Source organism: Heterostelium album (assembly GCF_000004825.1).
Source record: "Heterostelium album PN500 unplaced genomic scaffold PPL_contig1, whole genome shotgun sequence".
NCBI lineage: Eukaryota > Evosea > Eumycetozoa > Acytosteliales > Acytosteliaceae > Heterostelium > Heterostelium album.
Genome location: NW_008805078.1, coordinates 221,774 through 239,032, shown reverse-complemented (window position 1 = coordinate 239,032; position 17,259 = coordinate 221,774). Strand labels below are relative to the sequence as shown.

The 17,259-nt window shown below is 37.4% G+C and overlaps 4 protein-coding genes across 4 annotated transcripts; 2 read left to right on the top strand and 2 right to left on the bottom strand.

The window, feature by feature from the left end:
• Positions 1-415: 415 nt before the first annotated feature.
• Positions 416-987, top strand: pmpA (uncharacterized protein; the record flags this gene model as incomplete). Its single annotated transcript, XM_020571950.1, has 3 exons — positions 416-669; positions 743-789; positions 872-987. 3 exons carry the CDS (start codon positions 416-418, stop codon positions 985-987), a joined length of 417 nt encoding a protein of 138 aa, XP_020437808.1.
• Positions 988-1,751: 764 nt separating this feature from the next.
• Positions 1,752-13,294, bottom strand: PPL_00930 (uncharacterized protein; the record flags this gene model as incomplete). The annotated part of the gene is made up of 9 exons (XM_020571949.1): positions 1,752-8,210; positions 8,283-8,568; positions 8,641-8,802; positions 8,872-10,093; positions 10,149-10,264; positions 10,540-10,624; positions 10,810-11,641; positions 12,361-12,954; positions 13,028-13,294. The coding sequence occupies 9 exons, from the start codon at positions 13,292-13,294 to the stop codon at positions 1,752-1,754; spliced, it is 10,023 nt and encodes a 3,340-aa protein (XP_020437807.1).
• An 809-nt stretch (positions 13,295-14,103) lies between these two features.
• Positions 14,104-14,983, top strand: PPL_00929 (uncharacterized protein; the record flags this gene model as incomplete). The annotated part of the gene is made up of 4 exons (XM_020571948.1): positions 14,104-14,275; positions 14,350-14,459; positions 14,539-14,796; positions 14,861-14,983. 4 exons carry the CDS (start codon positions 14,104-14,106, stop codon positions 14,981-14,983), a joined length of 663 nt encoding a protein of 220 aa, XP_020437806.1.
• A 261-nt stretch (positions 14,984-15,244) lies between these two features.
• Positions 15,245-17,248, bottom strand: PPL_00928 (uncharacterized protein; the record flags this gene model as incomplete). The annotated part of the gene is made up of 2 exons (XM_020571947.1): positions 15,245-16,777; positions 16,886-17,248. The coding sequence occupies 2 exons, from the start codon at positions 17,246-17,248 to the stop codon at positions 15,245-15,247; spliced, it is 1,896 nt and encodes a 631-aa protein (XP_020437805.1).
• Positions 17,249-17,259: the final 11 nt, after the last annotated feature.

Here is a 17,259-nt window from a genome sequence, read left to right as displayed (position 1 = left end):
GAAAATCAATTCTATATCTTGTTACTACATTTCCCACTATTTTTAAACAATAAAATTGTCATATAATTTTATGATTGTTTTATCATCATTCATTATAATGTGGTAACAATAGTTCTGAAAATGTCATCCATATTTTTATACCACCAAGACAAACATACCACACATCAATCATTAAGATAAATTTCACTATTTCACTACCACCATTATAATAATAGATAAATATGTTACAAATTGAACTAGTTCAATTAAAAAACTTCACAATTAAAAAATAATAATTTAAATTAAATTAAAATCAAAATATTTTATATCTTGAATTCATTTTTTTCAATCTAATTAAATCAATTACTAACAGCAATTAATCAACTACATAGAAACTATAATAATATTATTTAAATAGAATTAGAAAACTAAAAACATGGGTGTACACGGAGACAGAGTTTCAATTATTTTCACAGTTTTATCAATCTTGGTTGGTATTTTAATTACTGCCGCCGGAATTTATAGTTTTGTCAGTGGATTCTGGAGATCTATTATCGGTTTCGTACTGGGAATATATTATATTATATTTGGTGTTATGATTGTATTTTTGGAGATTTCATTCCCAGCTCGTATTCTTTCACTTTTCGGTTTCTATGCTTATTGGTTTGGAAAAGGATTGTTTTTCATTTTGTAAGTTTATGGCTACATCAAAAAATAGATAAAGAATAGTATATTTAACGAACAATCTTTTAATTATCTATAGACTTGGCTTGTTAATTTTGTCAGATTCAGGCTTCTTTTTATTTGCAGGTACAATCAGATAAATCATTTATTAAATTCATCAATTAATCATTCAATTACTTATGCAATTATTCATTTTCTCAATTCTCAGGTATTGTCGTTATAGCAGTTGGTTTGATACTCTGTATCATCCACTTTATCTCTACTGTCTCACATCCAAAACCATTGACCAATCGTGAAGCTGCACACCCAAGTCAACAGGCATAAAAGTATAAATATTTTTTATTATGTATTATCCACTTTTGTCAGTCACATCCCCAGCCTTTCACTAATCGGTTAGAGCTTGTTTATTTAAAATAAAACCACTATGTAATAAATAAAATCCAATTAAATTTTGTAAAGCTTTTTAAAACAAAGCAATCAATAGTTGTGCAAATGTAATATTAAGATTTGTTGGACATTGTAAAATATCAGCAGAACAAAATTTAAATAAATAAGTATAAGTCTAAAGTTTTATATTTTACTACTATCATTAGTTTGCTGATAATTAGTTGTATCCATTATTTCCAGTTTTATTTTTTAACATATTATAATGTCCTTTACATGACTTGGAAAAAAGACAAGAAATGTTATTGTTGTGGGTTGGACCAGTATCAAAAAAGCTATTTAAAAGACAATACCATTCCAGATGGTTCAATATTGGTTTAGTCATTACCCAAAGAAATCTAATCCTATATGTACATTCGTATCTTTCCAAATGCTATAGAGACAAATGGACACCAAGAAAAGTAATTTAATCAAAAAACTATATATTGTGGCAGTTTTATTTTTACTATAATCTTGATTCATCTATTGTGATTTGATTTCTAAATAAACAAGCTCTAATCTTTTATTAAAGTCACAAATAGTAGAGGGGTCATTGGTTTTGGATATGATATTGTAGAGATAAAATGAAAGATACAGAGTATCAATCTAAATGCCCTATAATGACTACTTGATTTTTTTAATTTGTTTAAATAATAATTATTAGTTTATTTCATCAACATTTGTTTCCATAGATAGTGACATAAAGTATTGACAAGTTGACTGGCGTGTAGATATTCTAGATCATCAATCTCTGATTTCTGTAGTGAACTGCTGTTGGTGTAGAGATTACCACCTTCCTTACGACAGATGAATGCATCAGATTCTTTCTCTCTTTCGTTATAGACTAGCTCCAACATGAGACAATCAACATTGGGATTGAGAATGAATATATGCTTGACATTATCGTTGTGAAGCTGACGAATACGATCACCACAGGTTTTTACAAGGTAACTACAGAGGCCACTCCACACATTACCCATACATTGGAATAGATTGATGGGAGTGGTAAGAGAGATATCCATTGTTTTGATGGAGCGACGCTTGACAAGTGAAGTGAATTGTGCAAACTCTTGGATGCTGAGAGCTGGATCGTATGGATTTCCACGTAGTAGTTTGAGCCAGAGACGATCACGTTGATAATCCACACTTGCACCAACGATAATCTTATTGAGTTTGCCTTTGACTATCTCCTCACACATTGCCATTGCCTTGTTGTTACGTTCGAGATGATCGATTGAGCTTGGATTCATTGCTAGATGTGGGTTATAGGTGGCACCAGCATTCAATGAGGTCGATGTTGGAATGGCACCTGCACTTCCACTCAGTGAAAGATGGAGTGTCATCGATTGAGATTGTTGTGAATGAGATTGTGATTGGGATGATTGTTTCGTTGTTACAGAGGAGGAATCATTGACATTATTAGATCTAACAGGTAGTGTTTGATGAGTGTGAGATGAATGATGTCCAACTTGATCCATTCTTGGGAATGTTGTATTGTTGGCTGTTCGAATGATAATGTATTGCAATTTGAGGTTGTATTTAGATTCACCAAGTAGAGTGGGTGGCGGTTGAATCATGTGGTGGTCAATCTCATCTTCCTCCTCACTCTGGTCGTTCAGACAGAATATAACAACGTCCCAATTGAAGGTGATCTTTGCATCGGAACCAGTCTGAGTCTGGTCGGGAATCGAGAAGAATAGAGCAGGAGATACTCCCTTGTCTTGCAGATTCGAGATTGAATATTGCTTGGCATTCTTTGTGAGATATTCAAACAACATGATGGGTGGAATCGGTGAGTGTGCCGTGTAGATCGAGTCTTGTAGATAACCATAGGCATGAGCAGGTGGTTTCGGATAGTATCTCGAGAGCGACTGAAGCATCTCAATGAAATATTTCGAGGGTGGAGTCGGAGTCTTGTCAGAGTTGGATGGATTGTAGTAGATATGATTGTTGTTGAGGAAATCATAGAGTTGACGGATGTGGAAATCATAGACAAACGAATTCAGATGTAGATGATGAGTGAATCTACCGTATTCCTCAGCAAAGAAGGTCGATTGATATTTGCTGGAATTCTGATTCTCCAGGGTCGGTTGAAGAATGGCAAACAGCTCACAGGTGACACTGAGATCACGGAATCCAATTTTGATGAGCAACGATCCACCTTTGAAGGTCTGTTGTAAATAGGCACGCAGTGATTTCGATGCGCTCGATGAGCTGATCGATGACAACATACTGAGGTCGATCTTGGCGTGTTCACTGATCTTGATGGACGATTCGCTTGAGGCAAGCGGAGGTGAAGACGTCAGTGGAGCATCATTGTTGGTAATGAAGATCTTGGTGGATTGAAGTGCATTCTCCATATAGTGGATATATTCAAAGAGGAAGAACTCCATGATACGACCACGCCAATTACCAGTGTTTACGAGTGCGGATTCAGTGAATGTCAGATAGGGAGTGTTGTTGGCTGGACCTTTTAGTGGCGCCATTACAATACCGACCAACGATGGTGAAATGATATGTACTGCTGTCTTTTCAATGACTTGTTGTTGTTGGTTGTAACTGTCTCTTTGATCCTTGTTGAGGAAGTCATCGTAGAGGAAAGGAACACAACGGAAGTGAACAAGTCGCGACATCTTGATGATCGACTCGAGATGGTGTTGCGAAGGTGATTTATCAGTGTCGATAAAGAACGAAGAGGCTCGAGAGAATATGGATTTCGCTTCGAGTGTACGCTCCACCTGTTGTGCCATCGATTTGATTTGTCCGACATGTTTGTGGATTGGATCGACAAGGTTTGGAAGTATCGATCTCTGCAGGTTCGAATTGGTTGGGAAATGTTCTTTGAGTAATCCCTCGAATTCCGGAATCAAACTGGCACGCTTCTTGTTGGCTGTGGATACATTGGTTTGAGCGCTGCTGTTGGCCGATGGTGGAACATTGAGAGCTGACTTTTGTTTGACAAGTTGTCGCTGTGGATTTGGTTGCATTCTCATCTCGTCGGAAGATCTTATCGACATCAGAGCGGAACCTGTCTTCTTTGGAACTGCAGGCTGGTTGATAAAGATATCGACATTGTCATAGTTGAAACGAACGAAATTGTTGTTCTGACTTTGTGTCGCTGGTTTGTCAGTGAAGAATGAAGTCACCGTTGGGTTGATAGTAACAGGTGGAACATGATTGAATAGACCAAGTTTTTGGTGGAGTACTTGGTTGAGAAGATTCTTTCTGAGAGTTCTCCATGTGTTCATTCTGTTGAGTGCGGACAAGAGGATGTCAAGTTTGTTTTGTCCCCAGTTGTAAGTGTTGATACAAAGTGAACTCGAGGTGATGGTAACAAGTAGATTGCATTGACGGTAGATGGCATGTGTCAATTGCGAATCTTTAATTTGTGGATAGAATAGAATATCCTCGTTGTTGGTCAATAGCAAAGATGGTTCAGTATCAATGTTTGGTAAGAGTTGTAGACCTTCGTTTACAGTCTTACCAGCAATGATAATGACTTTATACTTGTTCTTATTCATCAAGTTGATACGACTGTTGTTCGAGTTATTGTTGTTGTTGACAGTTGTATTGAGTATAGGTGTTTGTTCTCCACTCATATGAATATTACTATTTCCAGCATTGCCATTTGGTTTCTCCAGTTCAACCGAGTTTGAAATATTTTGTCGTTTAGGATTGAACTTTTCAAAGATGGTATCTTCGAGATACCAAAGTGATGGATTGAGTCGAGAGTTGATATCGGCAATCAATTCTTTCATATCCAAAACAAAGTCGTTGGTCGACCAAGTTGGTAGATGGAATTGGGCAATCTTAACCTCTTGAATACTTGGTGTTTGTATTTGTCTTCCTCTGAGGATAATACGTTCGAAATAAGTGAGATAGTCATCCTTGAATGTCGATGGTGTGACATTGATTTGAGGTAGAATCGCTTCAAGAAGATATTCACAAAGTGTTTGATTGATCGATTGGTGTAGCCTTTCTACAAGTAGATTGTTATTGACGGATCCACGTGACCAGATCTTTAATTGAATATTAAAGTTGGTTGGTTTTGGAGAGTTGGGATCAACAACACTGGTGCCGGCAGGTGGATCAAAGGTATTTGAACCAGCCAGCAAAATATTGATAACATCAATAGGATCTTTCTTTTGAATACTATTGATATCCATTGGAATCGATTTGATTGGATCTCCATTCTTGTCGGTAAGACACAACAGGATCGTGGCAATACCATGACCAATTGGATTGTGAGTATTGTTTGAAGCAATGAAATTGTAGATAAAAGTATATTCCGATTGTTTGAATTCATAGCTGTTTAGAGATACCTGTGGTGAGAGTGAAGAGCTAGGAGTGGTAGCTGCAGCAACACTCAAATTGGGGTGAGGAATTTCCATTGTGTTGGAAAGTGACTGAATTGGAACCTCTTTTTCTTCCTTTGGTAGGATCAATGAAGAATGAAGTGGGTTGATCGATGTTGTTGTTGATGCTGTTGTTGTTGTAGGATTCTGTGTGGTTGTGAGATACATCAATGTGAGGAATTGCAATAGATTTTGTTTCAACAACTGAAGGAACAAATGACAGTCTTGAACGGCTTCTGGTACCGCGATATAGGCAATCGATGGAATGACATGTGGTGGTTTGATAAACTCTACATCCTGTGGAGACAACTTCAACATTGGATTTCTCATGATCAGCGACGATATGTATTGAAGTGTAATATTCGATAGTTTGGATTCCAGCAGTTGGTAGAGTTGCGTTGTAATCTCAGGTCCTGGAGAATTGATACCAAATACCTCTAGCAACAAGTAGTTTTGTTGTGCGGAAAACAAATTTAGCGTCGATTGTTGTTGGTGGAGGTGAAGATGACCGTGTTGGTGTCGATTGGCAAGGATTGAATCTTTGGGTGGCGAAGTCGAAGGTGATGGAGCTGGTGAGTGGCGTGGCGACTGTTGAGGAGTTGGCGAGGGTGAAGTCAGAGGTGATTCCGAGAGGATCGATTGTGGTTCCGATAGTTTCATATAGTAGACATTACCGCCACTCTCACGGTATACAAACATCTTCTTTCTATTGGTGATGGAGAATGGATGAAGTGTCGTACTTATCAATCCACCGATGGCAACGTGTGGTTGAAGTCGCTCGTTCAGTTGCAGATGCATCGAGTGTACTAGTGGACATGCAAATTCACCATTGACAAACGGTCCCTTCTTTTTGTTCTTACGATAGGGATCGTCGTAGAATGATGGTGAGGGTGGTGCGACTATCTGATGTTTGGCACTGAGTGGCGCGGCACCACTTGGCGAAGAGATGGGTGGAATGGCATCTTCCGGTGCCAGAAGCAACGGACTGGCAGCTCTGAATTCATCGAGCTGATTCAACAACACCATTTGATTGACACTCTTTATCACTTGACCCAACACCAAACGAACACGTTCTTTCGTATCGGTGAGATCATGTTGATGCTGACAACTAGAGTTTAGTCCACGAGTAGAATCCTGAGAGGATTCCAACTCTATAGAACTTCCAAGAGTCGTTGCCTTTTTTGCTGCCAGAGCATTGTTGGCATCGTTGTAGGAAGTGGTAGAGGATGAGCTTGATGGTGAAGTAATGAATGGTTGTTGTTGTTGTTGCTGTTGTTGATCTGCTCCGACAACAAGTGTTGCTTTGTCAAGTGCAGACGAGGAGGAAGATTCACCATCTACAATCTCAGAGAAGAAATGAACTTTCAAAAGATTCTTGGATGAAGTATAGGTAAATACCAACCAATAGGGAATGTTTATATTCACTAGATCCTCAATACGATTGGATGCACCGAATGCACTGTTACTGCTGCTGTTGATACTGGCGGGATTCGAGTTGGACATGGGTGGTAGTGGTGGAGGTGAAGGTGGCAATGGCGGAAGTGGCGAGTGCGCATAGATTTCGACAATGTCCTTATGTGAGCAAGTCCATATCTGCTCCTCAGAGGCATTGTCCTCAAAGTAGTAAAGAAGATCGTTGAATCGCATCAACTTCATTCCATGATTACACGACTCTAGTTGTTTTAGTAACAACGAACTTCCTTCTTTGACATCAACAAACTGCATATTGACAGTGTAGCTATGAAGGTGATGCTGTGGCGATCGGTGGTAAGCAAGCTTATTCATATGGAACAACACCAGATCCAAAACGTGTTTATTGACAGGACGAATCGTTCGCAGACAACTGAGAATCTCACTGCTCACCAGAGCCACTACTTGGCGACGATGTTGACGCATAATGGTTGCCAGTGGTTTCGGTAGTTGATTGCTGAACGAACGCGATCGTTTGCCGTAGGACATTTGAAGATGCTGAGGAATGCTGTTGACCATTCTAATGGTTGGCTGGGGAGTGATGCATTTGAAGCGAAGGAGCGAGCGAGACGGTGAGAGTTCCGATAGCGATGGATAGGCGTTGTTGTTGTTGTTGTTGTTGTTATTGTCGTATTGTTGTCCCAGAGTGAAGCGATATTGATATGGATTGTGCTGGTTGTTGATCGATAGCGAAGCGGTGTATGTTTCCTCACCTTCCAACACAGGCGACTGGTACAAGCTATTGTTGTGCAACATCACAATCTCCATTTTGATAAACAGCGGGTATGGGAACAAACCAAACTCTGCCGAACGTTTCTCGAGGTCGACTTGCAACTCACCAAGTATCGACTCCAATCTCTTGTCGACAGGAGTATCACCTGAACTAGAGTTTAACGATTGATGATGATGATGATTATGATTATGACCAGTAGAAGTATTCTTTTGATTGAACAATGTTTTCTTTGATTTACCAATATCGTGATGATTGTTCTTGAGATCAGAGTTGAGAGAGATAGTGTCATCGCTGTCATCGTCTAGGTCTTCACCGTCGATCGAAAGATCATCACGATAGATCTCTGAATCTTCATCACTGTTGATGGTGTCATCATCAAGCTGCATGTCATCGTCATAAGGATCGCTTGACTGTTGCAATACATTTCTATTATAGAAATAGTACTCGGTATTCTCTATTCTCTTAAAGTAATTGGCCATCACTTGTTTTGAGAATCTATCATTCAGATAACCATTGATATCTTTATTTGATTTCTGTAATATCTTTATCAATTGTGAGATATCAATCTAATAAAAATAATATTAAGTTAATAAGTATATATGTAGTCTCTATCTAATGTAATGTTATGTTATACTTACATCAATATAATATTCTTTACAAGATGTTATTGCGTTTAATAGATCAGTTGGTTCAATTGGTATACTATCACGTAGATTGGTATATAATGCTTGAAGAAATGCTCTTTCGAATCCATTCTTTATCGTTCTTATATATTGTCTTGTCGCATGATGTTGAGGTGTCGTATGATGAATACTCTCGTGTAGACTACATTTCTTATTATAGTAACTCTTTAATAAGATATCTGTATCTGATGTATCTATATATGGTACATTAAATATTCTCGATAAATATTCCAATGTTTTACTTTAATTACTAAAGTTAGTATAATCTCGACAAATAACTATTATGTTTAATAAATAAATATTAGACGCTTACGGTGAATGATTTACATCAATGAAACCTTTGATTGAACATTCATAGAATGACAAACATATAGATCTATTGTCTGCCTTTTGATTGGTACCATCGATATTCAAAGGATGTAAGAATGTAAATAAAAAGTCTGTACTATTGGTTGCTTTTATAAAACATCTTCCACTTTAAAAAGGTAGTAAAAAATAGTTAGTATTAATATATTATTATATGGCAATCTCTTCTACTACTTACTTTTTAAATTTGTTACTCTTTGAAAAGAAAGTAGCTGGTATCTCGAATGCATTCAATGCTTTGACAATCTCACCAAGCAAACTATAGAGTTTCTGGTTGGATTTAATCGAGAGTTTCACCATATCTTGTGATTGATCCGGTGTGATGTTGATAATTGGGAAGAGCTTCTGTGTGACCGTGGAGAATGAGATGAGATTGTCGAGTGAGAACTCTGGTTTCATTGCGCTCACCTTGTACTCTGGGAGTTTGACGCCGTCCTTGAAGGGCAGCGAGATGGTTGGCGATTGATAGAGAATCTCCTGCATCTCTGCCATTGGCTCGGAGGATAGCGAGATCATGAGGAGATCATTAAAGTTGGAGATTCCACTGATGATGTGACCGTCCGATTCCTCTAGCCACTTTTTGAGTAATCGGTAGATTTCACGCTCGTTCATCCATTCCTCGGCGCCTTTCAGAGTGGAGCATAGATAGCCTTTTTGTGGCTCCATCCAGAATTCAATGACGAGACAGTGTGGCGCGCGAATATAGATGAGATATTGCAGTGCGACAGAGTGTGTCTGGGAGTCGGGACAACGCTCCTGGTGTAGTTGTATCTCCTTGAAGAAGAGGAAGGTAGATAGATTCAAAAGAGTATAACCTTCGCATAGACGCTCCTGGAAGATGTGACCCATTGCAAGTTCAGCGGATTTGGCGTCACCCAAGTCGTAGACCCATCGTTGTGACCACATATAACTCTTGAGTTCCGGTGACAAAAGGTAAGGTGTCTGAGTGTAGGAGTGGAACGATCTTGAAGATGTTTGATTGTGGTTCATAGAGTGAACGTTGTTGTTGCTAGAGTTGTTGTTGTTGTTGTTGTTGGCAGTATGTTGTTGTAGTTGGTGGTGTAGACGTCCAGTGGCAGGTGGCGATCTACTACTCTCTGGAACACCACCTGAATTGCCGACGACATTTGGAACCTGAAGTTGTTGTTGTTGACTCAAAGCAATTGGTGGAATGTTTCCATATTTCTGAGAGGATGATCCTTGTCCACTTTGTTGAGATCCTAAAACTCCTACTTGTTGAGACGACGATGACGATGACGGTTGTAGCTGTTGTCCATTGATTTTCGGAGATGCCATCACCGAGGTGAATGGCGGTGTTGGCGAAGTGGATGGAGATGGTCCAGTGGATTGCGTTGGTGTCACCGATTCAAAGTCATATTTCACCAGTAGACGACGTAGTTCTCTATTGAGAGGACGCACCGACTTCACCGACTTTGTGGCCGACAAGTCATGTACCATATCCATGTCCTCCACCTCGTCGTTGAATGTGGCAATGGACGATCGAATCTGTGCAAGATCTCGCTTCATATCCTTGATGACTTTTCACGAATAGCTTCGCTCGTCGAGAAGAACTGTAAGATGATATTGGCGAATCCAGCTGCCTCCCATTGGAATCGCATGATACAGAACGAGGTGGAAGGGAAGTGGTGATGCAAATTCATGTTCTCGTTGATCAAGGGCGGTAATGGTGGCGATGCGAACGAAGGTGCTGTACTGGGCGATAGGAATCGCACGAAAAGATTGGTATTCAAATTATAGGTATTGTTGGCCCATTTCGAGCAATGTCCGAGGAATGCGTTTCTCGATGCTTCGTACTGGACGATGTAGTTTGGACCCGGTAGGATACTGATGTTTGGCTCGAGAACTACGTTGATCGATTCGGCACGCAGCCACTTTTCCCATTGCTGATAGTTTCCGAGTTGTTGGAGCATCTTGAGGAATGAAGATGCCTGTGTGTTGTGTGCTTGGATCGGGTCGAAAGTTGGCACCGGTGGGATGGCCGATGGTTGGCACTGAAGGAAGAGAACCTGCAACAGCTTGTCCTTCTCGTGAATGTTGTTAATGAAACTCTGTAGCTTGCCAACGGACGACATGTTTCCACGCTTTGAGGAGTTACCGCCTCCAGTATACTCCTTCAAAAAGTCATAGTATGCCATGACTTCAATACAAACTTTTACATTCAACTTTTGTTCCATCAGTTGACGTTGTTGTTGTTGTTGTTTCTTATTATACATATTCTGTTGTTGTTGTTGTTGTTGATATTCATTATTATTATTGATATCATTGTCATTGTTGTTGTTGTTGAATCGCTCCAACATTAGGAATCTAATTTTATATTCAATCTTTATATTTGGCAACCAATTGTAAAGTAAATTAACACCCAATTCTGAATCCGGTCGTTTCAAACTGACCATTTTAACAATGAATCCGTCACGAATATGAAGATCCAGTAACTTTAGGACGTCGACCTCAACGGTGTATTCTTTGGCGGTTGTCCGTAGCAGTGGAACCTGTGGAGGTGTTCCAACCCATGGGAATGCATAATCGACGGCCATCAAAGCATGAACAATCGACATATCGCTGATGATAGTCTCTGAAGGAATAGTTGTATTCTCCGATGGTGAAGATTGCGAAGGATAGATATTCACTACAGTTCCATTGTTATTTCCATTGTAATACTTTGATGCAACTCCTCCTCCAGTTGATGACGATGTGCCCATTGTGCCGTATCTCTGTTGATATTGTTGTTGTTGTTCATTCATTACGAAACGATCTTCATTAAACATTGATTCCAAACTATTTCCAACAGTCGGTTGAAACAAATCTATTCTATAGAAATGAATATTACCATTAGTTTGTTGCTGTTGTTGCTGTTGTTGTTGTTGCTGTGAAATTGTTAGATTTGAAGAAGATGATCTATAAGGGAGATGTACTTTGTTTGGTGAGAACTCTCTTATGAAGTAACAGTGTTGGATGTCCAGCATCTTGTCGGTGTCGTACGGCATCACATCCAACGAGATTGACTCTTGGAACGAGCTGAATCCATTGGTGTTGTTGGTGGTGGCGGCGCGTATCGTTTTGAATTCGGGCAGTGTCGATTGGTCAAAGAAAGTTCCGCCTGTGGCCATCGTCAGGAATCGGAGCAAGTCGGTGTCCGGCGTGTATCCATAGTCGGCGTGGCTGTAGACACCGCTGCCTACTTGCACCAAGTGAATGTGAGTATCGCTACGCGTACACTGCATCACCACCGAATCGAATGACTTTATATCGGCGTCGGCAATCGTAACGACACCGTCGGTGATCACAGTGATCGACGGACACGATCCCAACGGCATGACAGACAGCGCCATCAAACAAGTGGAGAGAACCGACGCCAAATCAGTCACTGTTGCAACACCTGTATTCGTCGTTCCCTTACAATTAGCATATTGATGCGCAACTTCATTCTCGTAGCTACACAACTGATTTTTCAATTCGTCCAACAACGCCAGCACGGTATCACGATTCAACAACGCACCCTGCACCAAAACCTTAAAGTTTGGGAATACTCCTTGTGCAATAACAGTAATATATATCTTTGGTTCAAACTGTTTAAGTTTCGTTTGATTGATCAAAACATTATTAGTAATTGAAGATTGATCGAATGAGTGAGTAGTTAAGTACTTACGTTGTAAGAGTTGGTTTCTAGTGGATGTGAGAGTGAGAGAAGTAGAGACTGTAGGGAAGTATAGAGATATTCAATTAGGATGGTTCCAGTGATGGGATCTACCGATGCCATCGACGGTGACATGTCGAGATAGTATACACATTTGTAGGTGGAGCAGAGCAGTGATATCTGTGTCTTTGGTGTCATCGATATCAGTGGGAGTGTCTGCTGTCTATCTACTTTGATAGTCCGATTCTCCTGATATTGATAATCATCAGAGTCTGAATCGGTATCGACAAACTCTGCATAGTCATAGTCTGATGATCTATGGTGATGATGATGATGATGATTACGATGTTGTAAATCATCTATATTATATTCTAATTCTTGTGTTGTATTATATCCATCTTCCTCTTCTTCTTGATGATTATCATCAATGGTGATATCGTCATTTCTATTGCTGGAATCAAACTTCTTTCGCTTACTATGATCTTTTCGCTCTTTGAAATGAACTATATTACCAAATGATTGATGTCTCTGTGATAGATCGAGAATTACACCGTTATCCAATGCTATATACAATACTATAATCGATTCATCTTTATCCATTGATAACTAAATTGGAAATTAGATATCGTATATTTAACGAACGATCGTTGTAATTAATCAATCAATCAATCAATCATACCTTTAAATTTGAATTTAATGAAAGTAGATGTTTAAAATACCATAATGCTCTATCTGATCTAAAGAAAGTGTAGTCCTTTACATATAATAGTAGGTTCTCTGCATCATTCTTTTGTATCTGTTGTTGTTGTTGTTGTTGTTGTTGTTGTTGTTGTTGTTGTTGTTGTTGTTGTTGTTGTTGTTGTTGTTGTTGTTGTTGTTGACTCTCACTCAATTGAATTTGAGGAGGTGATAATGATAACCTCTTTTGATTTCTATAAGAAGACATTATTTTATTGAATAATATCTATCTTTGTTTTGTTTTAGTCTATTCTATTCTGTTCTATTCTGTTCTATTGATATTTAATAATAAATAAGAATAATAAATAACTTAATAAAAAAACAATTATTAAATAAAAACCATATATTTATATATATATATTAAAGAATAATTATTATTTTATAAAATAATTAAATTCATTTATTTTATTTTATCTATTTACTTAACTTAATATATATATATATTATATGTGCATATACTTAATAAGTTATTATTAAACTACTACTCAGTTAATAAATATCAATAAAATGAATCAATTTAAAAATTAAGAAGTTCGTTTTATTAGTTTTTTTTTTCTAAAAAATTGAAAAAAATCAAAAAAATTACAAGTCATGTCATGATGAAGTTCTTATCCTAAATAATAATATCCATGTTAGAATTGTTAGTTTTATAACAATAAAGTTATAAGTTATCACTGTTTAAAATGAACAATATTTAATAACTTGTTTTTTTTTTTATAATTTTTTTTTTTTTTTTTTTCTATTCCGATTCCTTCTTGATTCCTTTGGCCAAAGCACAAACAAAGTTAAAGAACATCAAATTTATGTAAATTTCAAAATAAGTTCTTGGAAATAAAGTATTGGGGCAAGAATGGACCATTTCATTTTATTAAATTTTCAAGATAATACCTCATTTTCTTATAACTTTAGTATAAATTTAATGATATTACTTTAAAATAGTATAAAAGGTAGAATGGGTCCTTACATCCTTTCATTATCTAAAAATATAAAATTTTTCATATTAATTCTACCTTCAAAATGAATATTAAAAATATTATTATAATTTTCTTTTTATTAAAAGTAGTTGTGTATTCACAATCAGAAAACAAATGTTTGGATGCCAATGGATTCACTACTAGCTATAGTATTTCATCTTTTAATACTATATTTCCGGATGGAAATCATCAAGTTGAAATGTCTTTCTTTGAAAGTATGAAATAACAATAATCATATTTTTTTCAACAAAGATCCTTACTAACTCTTTACAATTTTAATAAATACAAGTGGGAAATACTTCATTAGATCTCGAAGGACAACGTCAAAGAGTGGATTATTTAGTAGTAATGCCAGGAGGAGTTAGCTTAATAGGAAGTTATTGGGCTTTTGGTAAAACTGTAAGATAACTTACAAAAAAAAAAATAATTTATAAAATTTAGATTTATTATTAACTTTTTTTGATAATTCTTTTTAAAGAATCAATTTTATGAACTTGTAAATGGAGAATGTACTCTATCTCAATTGGAATTTACTCTCCCAAGTTCATATCCAATCAACGATACCAAAAACATTGGAACAACTAAGATTGGTCAATTCCCAACAGATATCTATATTCTCGATGAAATTGCTTCTCCAGTCATCCAAACTATCCTCTATGATATAAAACAATGTGCAATGGTTTCTAGTATTATTAACAACAAAGATATTACTAACCCTGGTTTTGCTACAATGAATGTAAGTATTATTAATTTCAGAATTAATTCTTTTTTTACTTACAATCAATCTTTTTTAATAATAGTACTTAAACTTTGAAAATTCATATACAGAGTCATGGTTTGATTTACCAAACGAATGTATTTCTCAAGTTAACAGAGTAAAATCTGAATATAAATCAATTTCAAATGTCCATAAACTATTTTAAATAATTAAGTGGAATAGATAAAACAAATTTTTTTATTAATATTTCCAATATTATAATATTTATTTTATTAAATAAAATATAATAATAAAGGAAGTTCAGTTGTTATTCTATTTATATATACTCAAGAAAAATAATAATAGATATTTTATATATGTTGAAATTTACAACAAATTTTATTGTTTATTTTTTTAAAGGTATATTTTTTTGTTTGTTTTTTTTTTTTTTTTAATTTCAATCTTTTTGAGTGAATTAATTTTCAAGTCATTTCACTTGAAGTTGAAGTTGATCTATATTGTTTGGTCTTGTTTCTCTTGGTTGGGAGGATGCTACTGCTGCCAATGATTCCAAGTTGAAAAAATCAAATGATGTGTTCTTTAGTTTTTGGATGGTTGAGAGTGTTGGTGGTGAAGCGCGCGATGGTGAAGAGAATGGTGAGGAAAGTGGTGAAGATGTATTATTCGGTGTCGATGAGGATGAATTTGGATAGTTGCTGCCGCTGCTTGAGAGTGGATTTCTGCTGCTTGAGTGATGGTGGTGACCAAACGAGCTAGCACCCTGTGCTAACATTGAGGTGGATGGCAACAACATGCTGGACGAACTCTTTGGCAAGAATGGATTGTTGATCAAACTGTTTGAACGGAAGTGATCGTCGTCGCTACTGTTGTCGCTATTGAATCCGGTACCAAATGATTGGAGTCTAAGTGCGTTGGATGGCAGTGAAGTGGAGGTATTGGCGGTTGGTTGAATGTAGTATTCACCATTGCTTCTTACTTTTTTACAGAGTGGTTGTTCGGTGTTGTTTGATTTATAGGTGTCGACAGAGGAATTAATGGATTGTAATGTTGGTGAGTTGTCTAAGAGATGATTGATACTAAAGTTTTTGGAGGATGGTGAAGTTGATACATTCTTTGGATGTGATGCGGAAATGATGCTGCTATGGCTATTTGATCTATACAAAAGTGGGTTGTTGATGTTTTTGTTGATGTCCATTGTATTATTACAGAGTGGATTGTTGTTGTTACTAAAGACTGGTGAGGAAAGTGGTGATTGGATTGGTGAGGAAGTTGGACTCATTAGGTTGGAAATTGTGACTTTGCTGGAGGAAGACGACAACAACGACGATGATGAAGCGGAAGTTGGCAGGTTACGACGACGTGTGTAGCTGTCCAACTCGGAACTCTCCATCGTTGGCGAAGAACTGTTCGAGTCGTATTGGTTGCACTCTGAGATTGGCGAGGATGGCATTCCACCGGCTTGTTGTGTGGCCATTGGAATCTCGTTGGTCAACTGCATGTAACGAGTCTTGCATTCGAGGGCAGTACGCAAGGTGTTTGTATGTTTCAATTTGGCGAGATACTCTGATACCTCGAGCCAAGACAAGTTCATATCGAGTTCCTGGACTTTTTTCAACATTGCCTCGTCTTCCTTGGGAATCCAGGGAACTTCACGTGATTGCAGTGCCTTCAAGTATTGATAACGGCATTGGATATCAGTACGCTTACAGATACGCTTGGCAATCTTCTTCCACGACGATCCATGTTGGTTAACAAGACGCAGCAGGAGTTCCTCTTCGTCTTCATCCCATGGACCCTTTCTAATATCTGGACTCAAGACACGTTTCCAGTGTTGAGCACATTGCGCACCAGTCTTTTGACCGCCCATCTCTGCAGAGATACGCTTCCACTTTTTCTCACCATACTGGCTTACCAATTCGAATAATCTCTTATTCTCTTCTTTGGTCCACTTGTTTGGTGATCTTCTAATTCCATTGTGAATTGGTCCTCTTCCTCTTTTCTAAAAAAGTAAAAAAAAAAAAAAAATAAAAGAAAAAAAAAATTTTTGGAAAGTTAGAAAACTGGAAAATTCGACTGGAAAATTAATTGTGTTTTAATTTAAACTAACCTTTGAAGGGGATGTTATATCATCTTTTGGTGACATGTCATAGTCATTGTCAGAGTACTCTTGCTCCTCATCTAGAGGAATCATTGGAGTTGAAATGGTTTGTTCTTGTTGGAACATTTGAGTTTGCTTTGCGTTGTTGAGGCCGGCGCCAGAGAAAAGTATTGGAGAGAGTAGATGTTGTGGATGTTCTGCACTTCTATTTCCTAAAAACGAAACTATATTATTATTGTGTTGGATGATGTTGTTGATGTTGTTGTTTAATAATGAATTATTATTTTTTAGATTTTGTTGTTGATGTTGGAAAGTATCAAGGTTGTAACTGCTGCTACCGCTGTTGCTGTTACTGATATTTTTGATATTCATTTAACACTGGG